At 35.4% G+C, this 13,020-nt stretch overlaps 1 protein-coding gene across 4 annotated transcripts in view; it reads left to right on the top strand.

Annotated features, from left to right (window-relative positions):
• Positions 1 to 13,020, top strand: part of PPM1B (protein phosphatase, Mg2+/Mn2+ dependent 1B) — a 91,417-nt gene that overhangs the window by 40,440 nt on the left and 37,957 nt on the right. For all 4 annotated transcript variants that reach the window (XM_046660462.1, XM_046660464.1, XM_046660461.1 and 1 more), the window contains exons 2-3: positions 5,021 to 5,880; positions 12,794 to 12,911. In XM_046660462.1, coding sequence (XP_046516418.1) covers positions 5,035 to 5,880; positions 12,794 to 12,911 — 964 coding nt within the window. In that variant the 5' untranslated portion in view covers positions 5,021 to 5,034. The remainder of the gene's footprint in view (positions 1 to 5,020; positions 5,881 to 12,793; positions 12,912 to 13,020) is intronic.

Genomic DNA, 13,020 nt, shown 5'->3' with positions numbered 1-13,020 from the left:
ACTGGCTTCCCCACACTGTTAGTATGTCAGATGGGCCAGTGCGAGATCCTGAGGAAGGGTGAAGCTTAGACTGCTTCATTTATGTTCATCGTTGTATCTCGTTGAAGTTTGCGTGTAATTACATTGATTTCCATATGATCTAGTTTTAACTAAACTGTCTTAAATAAATGATCAAGTGACTATAAAAGATTCTTATCAGAAAATCAGATTGGGTAGCAAGAAAAAAAAAGAAAAGGGGCCAGCCCCATGGCTGAGTGTTTAAGTTCGTGTGCTCTGCTTCGGCGGGCCACGGTTTCACTGGTTCAGATCCTGGGCACCGACATGGCACCACTCATCAGACCACACTGAGGCGGCGTCCCGCATGCCACAACTAGAAGGGGCACAACTAAAATATGCAGCTATGTACTGGGGGGATTTGGGGAGAAAAAGCAGAAAAAAAATCAGATTGGTTATACTTATAATAAAGCACACACAAGCACACAACATAAAGAATGTTAGAACTCCTTATCCCAGGATGAGCTCTTATGGGGTAAAAACTATGATATAATTAGATCTGAAATATCAACCTCTCAAAAAAGTCTGAGATTGTCAAAGAAGATTGTTTGAAATATGGATCTATATTTACTGTACCTTACCTAACTGTACAGTGTGGCTTGACATATAGCTAAATGATAGCATGAAATCGTAACAAATTAGCAAAGCGTTTAAAAAAATTATGCATTCTGAGGATAAAAACTAACCTTTATGAGTTTTTTCCAGAGATGTTTGATAAAGCCATACAATGTTCAATAAAGTACTTTACAAAAGTTCATAAATTTAATGATAAATATTCACAAGGCCCTTTGAGGTTTCTTGTTGAACAGGAAAAGACAGAAAGCCATACCGCTGAGGAAACGCTTGTTTTTCCTGCCTTTGTCAAAATGACTGAAATAATACATAGATTATATGGCAAAAAATTAAGATGTATTTGTTTGTCATCAAATGCTTTTGAAACATGTAGTTAAAGTTGCTGATTTGAAGAAACCAGTATCAGAACAATTACACATTGTGGAAGATTTGCTTTAAGATTGATTAAAGAGTAAGTGTTTGTAACATACCTGCCCCCTTGTATTTGCTAAGTTGTGTTTCAGTAATCAAGACTGTGTTTTGGGTGTGAATAATGATAGCAAAGAGATGCTAGACAAATGTACATTCCCAACAGTAAATGGCTTCTGTAATCAAGACAACCTTTTATGGAAGAAAAATTGTAGTCACTTCAGGTGAAAACCATTCACTGCATCATTCTTAGGCAAATGACTGCAGCAAGAAATTGAACCAAGAGTTTACAAAGAGCTGTTAGGGTGTTATCAAGGTAGTTAATTTTATAGAAACAGTACTTGAGTTACTGACAATGCTTATAAGTGAAGTGAGAAGTGACCAAGAAAGGTACATTTTCCCACACAGAGGTTTGCTGATTACAGAATAGCAAAGTTCTGTGTTTTGAAGAGTCATGGAACTGAAAATAGGAGTTGCTGATTCCTCAACAGTGTGCAGATATCTTTGGGTAAAAGAAAAGACGTGCACACACAGGCTCTTAATCTTCCCATTCAAGGTTAAGATTACTTACGAAGAAAGTAATCATTTTAAAGAAAGTAGTGTTAGCAAAAGAGCATTTGGGAAGTAAATGTTTGGAAATGGTTTCTTTTGTGATTTTTGTTGGGAAAAAAGATCATCTATATTTAACTCAAATTTGCATACTTTAAGCACTTGAGAATTTAGATCTGTGTTCTAGGAAAACTCATACATGTGCACCAAGATTGTTCAAAACAGCACTGTTTTATATTTTAAAAAATGAGAAGGGCCAGCACTGATGGCCTAGTGGTTGAGTTCTGTGCCCTCCACTTCAGCACCCCAGGTTCGGTTCCCAGGCACAGACCTACACCACTCTGTTAGCTGCCATGCCCTGCTGGCAGCCCACATACTAAGTAATAGAGGAAGATTGGCATGAATGTTAGCTCAGGGCGAATCTTCCTCAGCAAAAAAAAAGAGAGGAATAACTCAAATATTCATTGATAGTGGAATGGATAAAAATTATGGTACAAGCATATAGTGGCATATAGTGAATGAATTGCCACTCTCTGCATCAGTGTGGATGAATCTCAGAAACATAATGCTGAGCCAAAAAAAAGCACTAATGTGTACTGTACTTTACATCAATGTAAAGTGTCACACATATAAAACTAAACAAGCAGACATGAATATGGCAAAACTGCAAGGAATACTAGTTATAAGACTCAGGATAGTAGGAGAGATCTCAGTGGTCTTGATGATGATCTATTCCTTAAACTGTGTGGTGGGTACATGGGTGTTTTATTACTCTTTAGCTATATGTATATTTTATGTGAACTCTTATATGTCTGTTATTTCATGATGTTTAAAAAACTAAATCATTATGGGACAACCTTAACTTTGAAATGAGATCAATTTGGAACTTTTAAACAAATTTCCGGTTTGTGAAAGAATGCAGTCCCTGATAGAGCCAGTAGGTGTGCTAGTGACCTAAGCTCAGTCAGTTACTCATCTCCCAGACTTTGAATCCTGATCAGGTGACTTTCCGAAGCGGAATAGATGGCAGGTGGGAATGATGGCAGTGATGAGCAGCAGCAGGCAAGCAAGGCTGTGTAACTTGCAGTGTTTGGGGCCCAGCCTCAGTGGCTCGTTTGTTTCCTGCTGGTTGTCCAAGCTGGCCTTCCAGGCTGCCTTTCATTCTTAGGGTCCTCTAAGCTTTCTATTGAAGATGCCTCCTTTCTTCCCTCTTTTATTCCTAAAGTAAAAACAAATTTGGAAACAGAAATTTCTAAACTATTTTTTAAAATCTTCTAAATGAAGAGTTCTTGTGAATTTTGAACCTATTTGTTGAAATGTAAAACAGCAGCACCTTAATTGCAAGAACATTGGGATGATGGAAGCAACAAATTTTTCCTTTTTTCATAATTGGTAGAAGGGATTGAAAAGTGGTTTGAGGGGCCGGCCCTGTTGCTGAGTGGTTAGGTTCGTGTGCTCTGTGTCGGTGGCCCAGGGTTTCACTGGCCCGGATCCTGGGCGCAGACATGGCACTGCTCGTTGGGCCATGCTGAGGTGGCATCCCACATACCACAACTAGAAGGACCCACAACTAAAATATACAACCATGTCCTGGGGAGATTTGGGGAGAAAAAGCAAAAAAAAAGATTGGCAACAGTTGTTAGCTCAGGTGCCAGTCTTTAAAAAAAAACAGTGGTTTGATAAATACAGTCGACAATTCAGTTTCATTTTCATTTAGCTATCTTTATAAGTTGTCTTTTTATCAAGTGAAATAGCTATTAAAAACAATCTAAATTAAAATATACTTAGAACTAGATTTTCAAATCATTGTGTCACAGTATTAAACTAGTGTGTTCAAAAATAAGCATCTTCTGTTACATTGCTCTCAATACAAAATATAATTTTGTATTAAATGTGAAAGAAATGTAATTTTTATGTATTTTTGAATTTATTCTTTCAAAATTCCTTGTTATAGTTTTATATGTAATTTATTAGTACAGTATTATATATAACTCATGAAAAATTTCAAAATTGCTATAATGTATAAACATTGTATATATGTGGTGGCTCATTGGGTTTTTACGAAACGGTTATATAATTTTATTGTAAAGTTAGATAACAGTCATAGCTGAAAAAGATATCTTACAAAGATGACTAGATCCAAGTAAAAGTCAATTGATCTAGACTAGTGTCTCTTAAAATGTGTTTCTTCAGTCACTGGCATGCTTTTGTGGAAGGTCACATCCAAGATCTACTGGAAAAAATCTTTGGCCATGGGGATGGGGCTATGGGATCTGAATTTTGACCAAATAATAACAGTGAACATTTTATGCTATTTACTGTGTTTCAGGTACTGTTCTGATCACTACACATTAACTCATTCTTCACTGCAACCCTGTAAAGAATAGGTACTGATGTTGTTACTCCCATTTGACAGAGGAGGAGTATGAGGTGCAAGTGACTAAGAAACTTATTTGAGGTCACACAGCTAGCCAGTGTTAGGGCCAGGATTGTATGTAGGAAACATACCAGGGCTTTCTCATGCTTACTTTGGAGAACCGCTACTTGAGTCCAAGTCATTTGACATTGGAAAAGCTTTATTCTAAAATAATAAAAGCTTTATTCCCAATAAAGTTGGGAGGGTGGGTGATGCACAGTGATACTTCACGGTTCTATCCAAGGGCTTTAAGTCTTTGTCAGCCAGTACTGAGTAAAGGTTATTCTAATGCTACTTTATAGGTTACAAAACTCAGCAATATTAAGTATGTTCCTTAGCACATCATTACAGTTGTATTTGTTTTTAACAGAATCCAAACAATAGACTTCAGTCAATCCAAGTAAAGTTTTCAATTTGATATACAGTAAAACCTTGATGAAATCAAATGTTTGTAAAATGGAGGTTTTATGTTTTAATTGAATTTTGGGGTTGTCCTCAGGATCACTGGGGGTAAAAAACCTTGATTATAATACTTGCTTTTGGAAGCCTTTCTAAAATATGTTTGTATATTCTTCTACCTTAATATATTGAGTGAGATGTTGTACCATTCTGAATATTCTCATTGTTCAATCTTATGTATTGAACTCTAGAGCTATCTTATAAATTGAATTTTTTTTTTTAAAGTAACCAGGTATTTCGTTTCCTTTTTCCTACAACAGTGGTTCTCAACTTGCTGCACCTGCAAATCAACAGAGAGGCTTTAAAAAAATGCTGATATCTGGGTCCCACTCCCAGAGATTCTGGTTTAATCTCATGATTCAGAAATAATTCTAGAAACCACTGTTCTTAGAAGAAGGATGTAGGGGGAGCTTTTCTTGGTTTCTTTCTTGTTGTTGTTGCAGTAAATTTGGATAATACTGAAAAATATTGTTGAGACAGGAGTTACTAGAGAACAGATGAAATATATAAATGCTCTATCAAATTTAAACATATAACACCTGCAATTTTTTTTTCTTTCAGATTCATTACTAAACATGGGTGCATTTTTGGATAAACCCAAAACCGAGAAACATAATGCTCATGGTGCTGGGAATGGTTTACGTTATGGCCTGAGCAGCATGCAAGGATGGAGAGTGGAAATGGAAGATGCACACACAGCTGTTGTAGGTATTCCTCACGGCTTGGAAGACTGGTCATTTTTTGCAGTTTATGATGGTCATGCTGGATCCCGAGTAGCAAATTATTGCTCAACACATTTATTAGAACACATCACTAATAATGAAGACTTCAGGGCAGCTGGAAAATCAGGATCTGCTCTTGAGCCTTCAGTGGAAAATGTCAAGAATGGTATCAGAACTGGCTTTTTGAAAATTGATGAATACATGCGTAACTTTTCAGACCTCAGAAATGGAATGGACAGGAGCGGTTCAACTGCAGTGGGAGTTATGATTTCACCTAAGCATGTCTACTTTATCAACTGTGGTGATTCACGTGCTGTTCTGTATAGGAATGGACAAGTCTGCTTTTCTACCCAGGATCACAAACCTTGCAATCCAAGGGAGAAGGAGCGAATCCAAAATGCAGGAGGCAGCGTAATGATACAACGTGTTAATGGTTCATTAGCAGTGTCTCGTGCTCTGGGGGACTATGATTACAAGTGTGTTGATGGCAAGGGCCCAACAGAACAACTTGTTTCTCCAGAGCCTGAGGTTTATGAAATTTTAAGAGCAGAAGAGGATGAATTTATCATCTTGGCTTGTGATGGGATCTGGGATGTTATGAGTAATGAGGAGCTCTGTGAATTTGTTAAATCTAGGCTTGAGGTATCTGATGACCTGGAAAATGTGTGCAATTGGGTAGTGGACACTTGTTTACATAAGGTATGTAAGTCTTTTTGTTATAATTAAAATACCCTATTGATTTTGAAAAGGCATGGTAAGTAAAATTAAGCAAACTCACATTTTTTAAACTTTAATATTTTCATTAGGGAGGACTTGTATATTTTTAAATTATTTTCTTCAACAGAAATGAAACCATATTTTTTGATCGTCCTTCTAATTTGAAAATTAAGTTTAATAAGTTTGTGGCCCTTGTCATTTAAGTACTTCTTGGCTTGTTGCTGTGGCAGAAGCATCTATACAGAATTGTAACTTTTGATTCATACTCTCCACGTTGGCAATAGCTGTTGTATGTCTGATTATGAAGCAGTTTGATAAAATATGTATATTGAGAAGTTTAGTTAAGCTGTTTTGTGTTGAAAGATAACAGACTTGAGAATTTTTTGAACCCCTTTATGTTACTTATGGAATTGAATAAACCTCTTTTCCATTCCTGTTTTTCTAACTCCATAATTTTGTCATTCCACTTGTTCATATTGTAAAATCAAGAGATACCAATATTATAAAACGATATGATTAAAATAGAATATGATTGCTTTGAATTTAGTCTAAAAGATTGAGTATGAATTTTAAAATCCATGGAAAGCATTTAGCCCAGTGCTTGGCACTTAACAATTGCCCAGTAGGTGTTAGCTCCTTTAAGAGGAGAGAGAGAGTAGATTTAAATATGTTTACTTGATAATAGATTTAAATGAAGTGTTAATATTTTCTAACACTTCTAACACTTGTCATGCCTTAATAGTTTACAAGCAGTTTTATATGTTAACTTATGAAATCTTGGGAGATTGTGATAGTTATCATAATCACAATAGTATCAGTAAATTATTGCTTTCTATGAGCCAAATGCTATTCTAAGCACTTTGCACATATTGTAACTCAATTTTTACAACAACCATAAAAGGTAGATAATAGTATTATTCTTTATGATAATCATTTTTCAGGGTTGCCATTTAGCAGTGTGAAGTTCTAAGTGTTGGATGACTCTGGTCAGATATTATCCTATTGAGATATTTAACTCTAGGGGGAAAGGGTCCCTGAAAGAAGCAGCCTTTCCACTTTATTGCCACTGCTAGCGTTCATGGTGTTTACACTAAATAATTTCAGGTTGCATAGAATATATAACTGCTATTTGCATAGTCTTTTTGTAACTTATAAATCACGCTCATTGTGTTTATCCTCATAGTAACCTTCTGAGGTGAGCAAAATTAAAATTTTTATTTCCAATTTGCAAGTAAGGAAAATGGAAGGTTGACATTAAAAGACAGCTGTACATCATATATTTGATGATTAGTGAGGTAGATACTAGAATCCAAGTTTTCTGACTCAAGTTTAGAATATTTGTCACCAGTTTTCCTAGAGGGTTTGATGAAGAATTTTTCGCCAAGGGAAATATTAAGACTTTCCTTTTCTTTTTTCAATAATTACAAGATTATGTAAAAAAATATTAAACAAATACAGAAAGGCTTGAAGTACAGTTATTAATATTTATGTCCCTCTTTTCCAGTTTTATCCCCTTTAGGTAACCACTGTTTACAGTTGGCTATATATCCTCCCAAATAGTTCTGTGTTTATTCATACAAATATACAGAAGTATAGAAATAGGAGTTTTTTTCCCCCTTTTTTGTTTTTGCTTTTTACAGACATGGGTCATACTATGCGTGTTACTTTGTCACCTGCTTTATTTTTCTTAAATATAAAAGTCAGTATTCCTTTATATTGTTCTTTAAAATAGTTTGATTTCCCTAAGTTTAGCTTATATACCACCTATCAGAAGCTTGCCTATTCATTTATTTGTTTTATTGAGGTAATAATAGTTGATAACATTGTGAAATTTCAGTTGTACATTATTGTTTGTCAGTCACCATACATATGTGCCCATTTACCCCTTATGTCCACCTCCCAACACCCTCCCCCTCTGGTAACCACTAATCTGTTCTCTTTGTCCATTTATTTGTTTATCTTCCACATATGAGTGAAATCGTACTGTGTTCCTCTTTCTCTGTCTGGCTTATTTACTTAACTTAATACCCTCGAGTTCCATCCATATTGTTGCTAATGGGATGATTTGATCTTTTTTATGGCTGAGGAGTACTCCATTGTGTGTGTATGTCTGCATGTGTGTGTGTGTGTGTGTGTATATCTTCTTTATCCATTCATCAGTCGATGGGCACTTAGGTTGCTTCCATGTCTTGGCTACTGTGAATAGTGCTGCAATGAACATAGGGGTACATAAGTCTCTTTGAATTGTTGATTTCAAGTTCTTTGCTTAAATACCCAATAGTGGGGTAACTGGTTTGTATGGTATTTCTATTTCTAATTTTTTGAGAAATCTCCATACTCTTTTCCATAGTGGCTGCACCCGTTTGCATCCCCACCGGCAGTGTATGAGGGTTCCCTCTTCTCCACATCCTCTCCAACATTTGTTGTTTTTTTTCTTAGTAATTATAGCCATTCTAACAGGTGTAAGGTGATAGCTCAGTATAGTTTTGATTTGTATTTCCCTGATGGTTAGTGATGTTGAACATCTTTTCATGTGCGTATTGGCCATCTGTATATCTTCTTTGGAAAAATGTCTGTTCATACCCTCTGACCATTTTTTGATCGGGTTATTTGTTTTTTTGTTGGTGAGTTGTATCAGTTCTTTATATATTTTGGAGATTAACCCCTTGTCAGATATATGATTTGCAAATATTGTCTCCCAGTTGGTGTGTTGTCTTTTCATTTGGTTCCTGGTTTCCTTTGCCTTGCAGAAACTGTTTAGTCTCATGAAGTCCCGTTTGTTAATTTTTTCTTTTGTTTTGCTTGCCTGAGTAGACATGGTATTCGAAAAGATCCTTTTAAGACCGAGTCAAAGAGTGGACTGCCTATATTTTCTTCTAGGAGTTTTGTGGTTTCACATCTTACCTTCAAGTCTTTAATCCGTTTTGAGTTAATTTTTGTGTGTGGCAAAAGGTAATAGTCTACTTTCATTCCTTTACATGTGGCTGTCCAGTTTCCCAAACACCATTTATTGAAGAGACTTTCCTTTCTCCATTGTGTGTTCTTAGCTCCTTTGTTGAAGATTAGCTGTCCGTAGATGTGTGGTTTTATTTCTGGGAGAAGCTTATTTATTTTAAAACATGAGTTAGTACCTAACAGTTGGATCAAAATGGGGGAAATTAATGACATTTTTCCAAAGACAGTATCATTCCAGATTATTGATACAACATGGAGAATGTACTTGTATACCCCCCAAAATAATTGTTTAGCTCTAAACAGGAGTTTTTCCATTATAGTTTTCAGAAAATGTAATTGTAAATAACGCAAAAGTAGACACAGATAGTATTAAAGTGGAGTGTGGTTGGGTATTTTGAGGTATGGAAGAGGACTGACTGTAAAAGTACAGAATATGTAGTGTAGAGTTTCCCAAACTTTCTTGGTTCATGGTGCCTTTTCACAGTGCTACTTAGCCATATTAATACCTAACAGTTACAAGTATTAAGTAGTTAGATCCAAACTTAATGAGTACATATGTCTTAACAAGAGTTCACATACATTGAAAAAGTATGTTTTATTTCATTCTTTAAAAAACTACAGTTACATACTAAGAAAATGTGGTACCCGTTGGTATCTGCACAACACAAACCTTGGAATCAATGGGCACTGCCACCATCATTTCCTGTATCACATTGATTTTTATGGGGACTGGCTTTTTATTACAGCAACCCCTAAAACCTCAGCTTTGAAAGACAGGATGTCATTGAGAGCAATATAGTGTTATCTGATGTTAAAACTGTGAACTACCTCGGGCTAATTTGTGGAGTATCCACAGATGTTTCCCCCCTTTTAAAATATCTCTGAGCACACTGTGGCGCCCTGGGGCTTCTTGGTGCACTGTTTGAGAACGATGGGATTAATATTAGAACATAGGCTTTGGAGCCACACGGCTGAGTTTTAAGGTATGCTGTGTCACTTAGTATGAATTTGTGCAAAGCCTCAGATTCTTCATCTTTATAAAATAGAGATGATAATATCTTCATCATGGACTTGTTCAGAGTAAAGCTTTTGGCAAGTGCCTGGATGGTATCTGGTTTACAGACCTCAGTAAATTTTAGTTCTGTTGATGATAGTTATGAAACAAAGAGGTAAATTTTTATGTGGGAAATACAAGTTCAAGGAGTAAGGTAATGGTGAGGGAAGTGAGTATTCTTCAAATAAAGTAGTTGTAGGCTTCATCTTTCATAAATAGGTAAAAATTTGGTCTATTCCTTAAGCTTGGCTGTTTTTTGAACTATAATGTAAATGAGATAACTACAGTGAGTGCAGGTTTCAAAAAATTGATTTAAAAAATGAGAAATATTGGGGCTGGCCTGGTGGCGCAGCAGTTAAGTGCGCATGTTCTGCTTTGGTGGCCCAGGGTTTGCTCACATAGATGTGAGCTCAGGGCCAGTCTTCCTCAGCAAAAAGGGGATGATTGGCAGCAGATGTTAGCTCAGGGCTACTCTTCCTCCAAAAAAAAAAAAGAGAGAAATATTGATGCTTTACTTATCAGATATTTATTTACTAACCTTGACAGTGATAGATATTCTGTTCACAACCTATTTCATATGCTGCATGAAGACTTGATCTGGGACACTTCTTTATTACCGTGCAGCATTCAACTTTAAAACTGATAGCGTCAAATTATTTTCTGCTTAAATTTAGATAACCTTGCTTATGGCAGGGGCAGTGGCTACTTTGACCTGTAACTATCTATTAATACACTAATTCCTTACAGTTATACAGCTGTGCTGTTTTCAAAATTAAAAAGTAAAAAGAAAAGGTACTGAAGTAATCAGTATTAAATATCTGGCTAACTCCTTTTATCCTCCAAGCTGGGTTTTCTTCTTCTTCTTTTTGTTTAATCATGTTTCATTTCTGGACTTAATGAAAAATTTATACTGATTATGCAAGGATGATTTATCTTTAGAAAACTGAAGAGGCATAAAGGGAAGGATCTTTTTCAGTTGCTGTATATAAATTATTGAAACACACTCATACTTTGTGTTTAGAGGAAAGTCATCTTTATGTAGAAATAGAAGCAGCATCATTGAAATCACATGTACAGAGGTGTAAATGTAAATTATTTCCTTTAAATATCTTTGGATATTTAAACTTCTTGAAACTATCTTTCTGGTAGTTTTCCAACTAATAGAATGTGTGTTTTATAACTTACAAAAATATGAGGAAAATTATATATGTATTCATTAGGAATGGCTAAATAACACAACACTCTTGCTGTTGTTACCAAAATAAGAAATGGTTGGGAGAAGCTGGATTTCTAAAAATCTAAGGTGTTAATTCTGTTTATTCATAAAATTGCTTTTGAAAAAGCATTAATATTCAAGTAGTGCTTGATTCTTGAATATCTGTGGTATAAAATTTTGCCTGGTCTGAACTTTTATGGTAAATCCTGACTCCTGTGGAATGTATTGACTCCTTTTTTTGCTATTTGGAGCCATAATGTGTGTATATATGTGTGTGTGTGTACTCATACAGCCAATGCAATATTAAGTCATTGTGAAAGTTTTGGGTGGTTTTCATTAAGGAATGAAATTAGTTTGGGCCAATTTGGAAATCCTGATTTTTTTTTTTCCAGATATCGAGAATCTGATTATGGTTAAGAACTCATGATGGTTCTTCCCACTAAAGCATGAGAGTTTGTGGAGAGAATTATTACTCTTTATGAAGCCTTCTTAAGACCTGACCTTTACTGCCTTCAGACTTTGCTCCACTGAGTTTTAGGAGGTGGTAGCAGAAGTTCTTCAAGGCCTGCTTGTCCTTTTGGTTGCGTCCTGTGGGTTCTGAAAAGGTGGCAAGTCTAAACCAAACAATGCCTGCCTAGATTCTGACCATAATGACTGAGAAGACTAGAATGGGTGTGGCCTTGGCTTTTTTCACTTGGGTTGGCAAACCCCATTATCAAACAAAATAGCCTACCACCTCCATTGACTTAGTTTTTTAGAATGGTGAATATGAAAAAAAAAACCAGGTTGAAAAAAATTCCTATTCCAAGAACAGTTTCATTCTTTTCTAAGAAACTCAGAGTAATGTATCTATAGGAAAAACAATGAGAAAATGTTTTAAATTTCTTGCTTATAATCTCCTGGTAATAAAGTAATATATATTCTGTACTTCCTTTTGTAGATCATTTGTCTGTGATGGTGTGATTAAAAGGCAGCAGTAAAATTTGTCCTTAAATTAGCAGTTTTAGCTGCTCTCTATAGACACTGACACTCTTTCTGATTGTGTATAACAATCTGATGTTTTTTCTTCAGAAGTTATTACATCAGACTACAGTGTATCTCAGCCATCCAGTTATATTCTATTGTTTGATTCTGTACACTCAGAAAGTTCCCAATTTAATTTTTTGTTCTCTGCTTGTAGTTCAGTTTAGTGTTTTGGGTATCCTAATGATTAACAGTTTTCAGCTATGTCAAATTGAGTAGAGTTTAGTAGCATTGCTCTGATGAAGATTAATTAAGTGGGAAAAAATTGCACATTTGTTTGGGAGGATGCATTTTTGGCCTAAGTTGCTTTGGGGAAATGTAGTCCTGAATGTAAAACACAGTTTAGAAGATATAATACATATGAAGATATCTTCATTTCTCAGATTGTGGAATGGTGGTGGGTAAGAATACGTATATAGAATCAAAAGTCATAACGTAATTACAGATCTACCCATACCTAGAGACCTTGTTTCTTAGGGTGTGCTAAAATAGTTCTTTGGAATGAAAATGAACATGTTGAATGTGTACATTCTGGATGATGAAATAAACTATAATTGCTTACTGTAATTAACTCTTTTGAAGTAAATAATAGAAAGTTGGTAAACTATAGAAGTATAATTCTTTCTTTTTCTTTTTTTAATATACAGGGAAGTCGAGATAACATGAGTATTGTACTAGTTTGCTTTTCAAATGCCCCTAAGGTCTCAGATGAAGCAGTGAGAAAAGATTCAGAGTTGGATAAGTACTTGGAATCACGGGTTGAAGGTAAGAGAAGCTTTTTTTTATTTAGAAGGAAGGAAAAGTGTTCTTACTTGTTTATCAAATAGTTTTAAAATTTCCTTAGGAAAAGCAATTAAATATTTCAAAACAAGGC

This window comes from Equus quagga, chromosome 5, assembly GCF_021613505.1.
Source record: "Equus quagga isolate Etosha38 chromosome 5, UCLA_HA_Equagga_1.0, whole genome shotgun sequence".
In the NCBI taxonomy this organism is placed as follows: Eukaryota; Metazoa; Chordata; class Mammalia; order Perissodactyla; family Equidae; genus Equus; species Equus quagga.
This window is presented reverse-complemented; position numbering and strand designations above follow the sequence as displayed.